This window comes from Crocuta crocuta, unplaced genomic scaffold (assembly GCF_008692635.1).
Source record: "Crocuta crocuta isolate KB4526 unplaced genomic scaffold, BGI_CrCroc_1.0 scaffold613, whole genome shotgun sequence".
Lineage (NCBI taxonomy): Eukaryota > Metazoa > Chordata > Mammalia > Carnivora > Hyaenidae > Crocuta > Crocuta crocuta.
The window spans coordinates 1,048,501-1,049,780 of NW_027528880.1; the positions used below are offsets into that span (position 1 = coordinate 1,048,501).

General features: G+C 61.8%; 1 protein-coding gene across 1 annotated transcript in view; it reads right to left on the reverse strand.

Annotated features, from left to right (window-relative positions):
* Positions 1–1,280, reverse strand: part of PTK6 (protein tyrosine kinase 6) — a 9,067-nt gene that overhangs the window by 2,197 nt on the left and 5,590 nt on the right. The window contains exon 7 of the mRNA XM_077756856.1: positions 89–242. Within this exon, the coding sequence (XP_077612982.1) occupies positions 89–242 (154 nt within the window). The remainder of the gene's footprint in view (positions 1–88; positions 243–1,280) is intronic.

Below are 1,280 nucleotides of genomic sequence, written 5' to 3' on the forward strand. Positions count from 1 at the left end.
TGCACCTTCCAGTCACTGTCTGGAGGCTGCTCCAGGGAGGCAGCCTCCCACTCTGCCCACAGTTGGGGACATTGTTGGGGGCCAGTACCTGCATAGGGTATCTGACCCCTGCTGAAAATCTCATGGAGGAGAATCCCAAAGGACCAGATGTCCGACTTGATGGAGTAGAGCCCTCGGGAGAGGGCCTCGGGGGCGGTCCACTTGTAGGGGATGTTGCGGTCGTGGGAAAGGTAGATGTCCTCCTGTAAGCAGAGAGGTGCTGGGGTCCCGGGCTGCCTGCACCTTCGGACCCCGCAGCACGGACATGGGTGCTAGGGCTCGTGGTGCGCCAGAGCAGACTGGGCACGGGGGACGGCCGTCCTGTCGCCGCCGCCGCCACGGTTGCCGCTCGAGGGAGGTGGTGCTGGCGGTTGGAGACAGGCAGGCCCTGGGCCACCGGCAGCACCGCTTTTCCCCAGATTCTGGGGATGAGGGGTGGGTGAGGGATCAGGAAGGGACAGGATACATGTGGTCCCCCCGGGTGGCGTCCCTGTCCCAGAGGTCGGCCAGCGTGAGCCCATGCGGGGACGGGGACTGTCACCGCAGAGCCCGTGGGTGTGTTCAAACTGGGCTCCTAGAGACAGCCCAGACCACCTGGCCACCAAGTGAATGAGGGAGATGCTTTTCTAGAAGCATCCAGCTCACTGTCAAGGACTACAGCATCAGGATATCGTCCCCTGAGTGAAGGGCCCTGAACTCTGGCCATCAGTGCTCCGCAAGGCCAGGGGTACTGAGGCAGGACCCGCCCTGAGCAGAGGGCTCCCCCCACAACGGGGGTTCTGGGCAAAGGGAGCCAGAGAGCCGGGCCCAGCACAGAAGGAGCCGCAGGGGACACAGACCGAAGTCAAGCAGTGGTGACGTAGGGTCCGCTCCGGGAGCAAACGTGAATTCTTGGCTTTCCGGAATTTGGAAACTTACCTCCGAGGGGGCATGTGATCACCTTAAGGAGTCTCCTTAATTGTCAGAAGCATGACTGTCTATTTCTGTGTGGAGCCCTTGAGATGCTGAGTGTGTGTGTGCGGACCTGGGTCTAAACGTGGAAGGGGACACGACGGGGCTGGGGAGGCTTCGGGGGCTCGTTAACACCGTCCTGTCCACCTTTGTCTCCAGAATCCTCCACGATAAACGTGTCTTCTGTGTGGGGGCAGGTGGGGGAGGTGCTGGCCCTGAGCTCACAAACCACTCCCAGCCTCTCGCCTCGCTGAACACGACACCATGAACAAGAGCAGGTGGCCCACCCA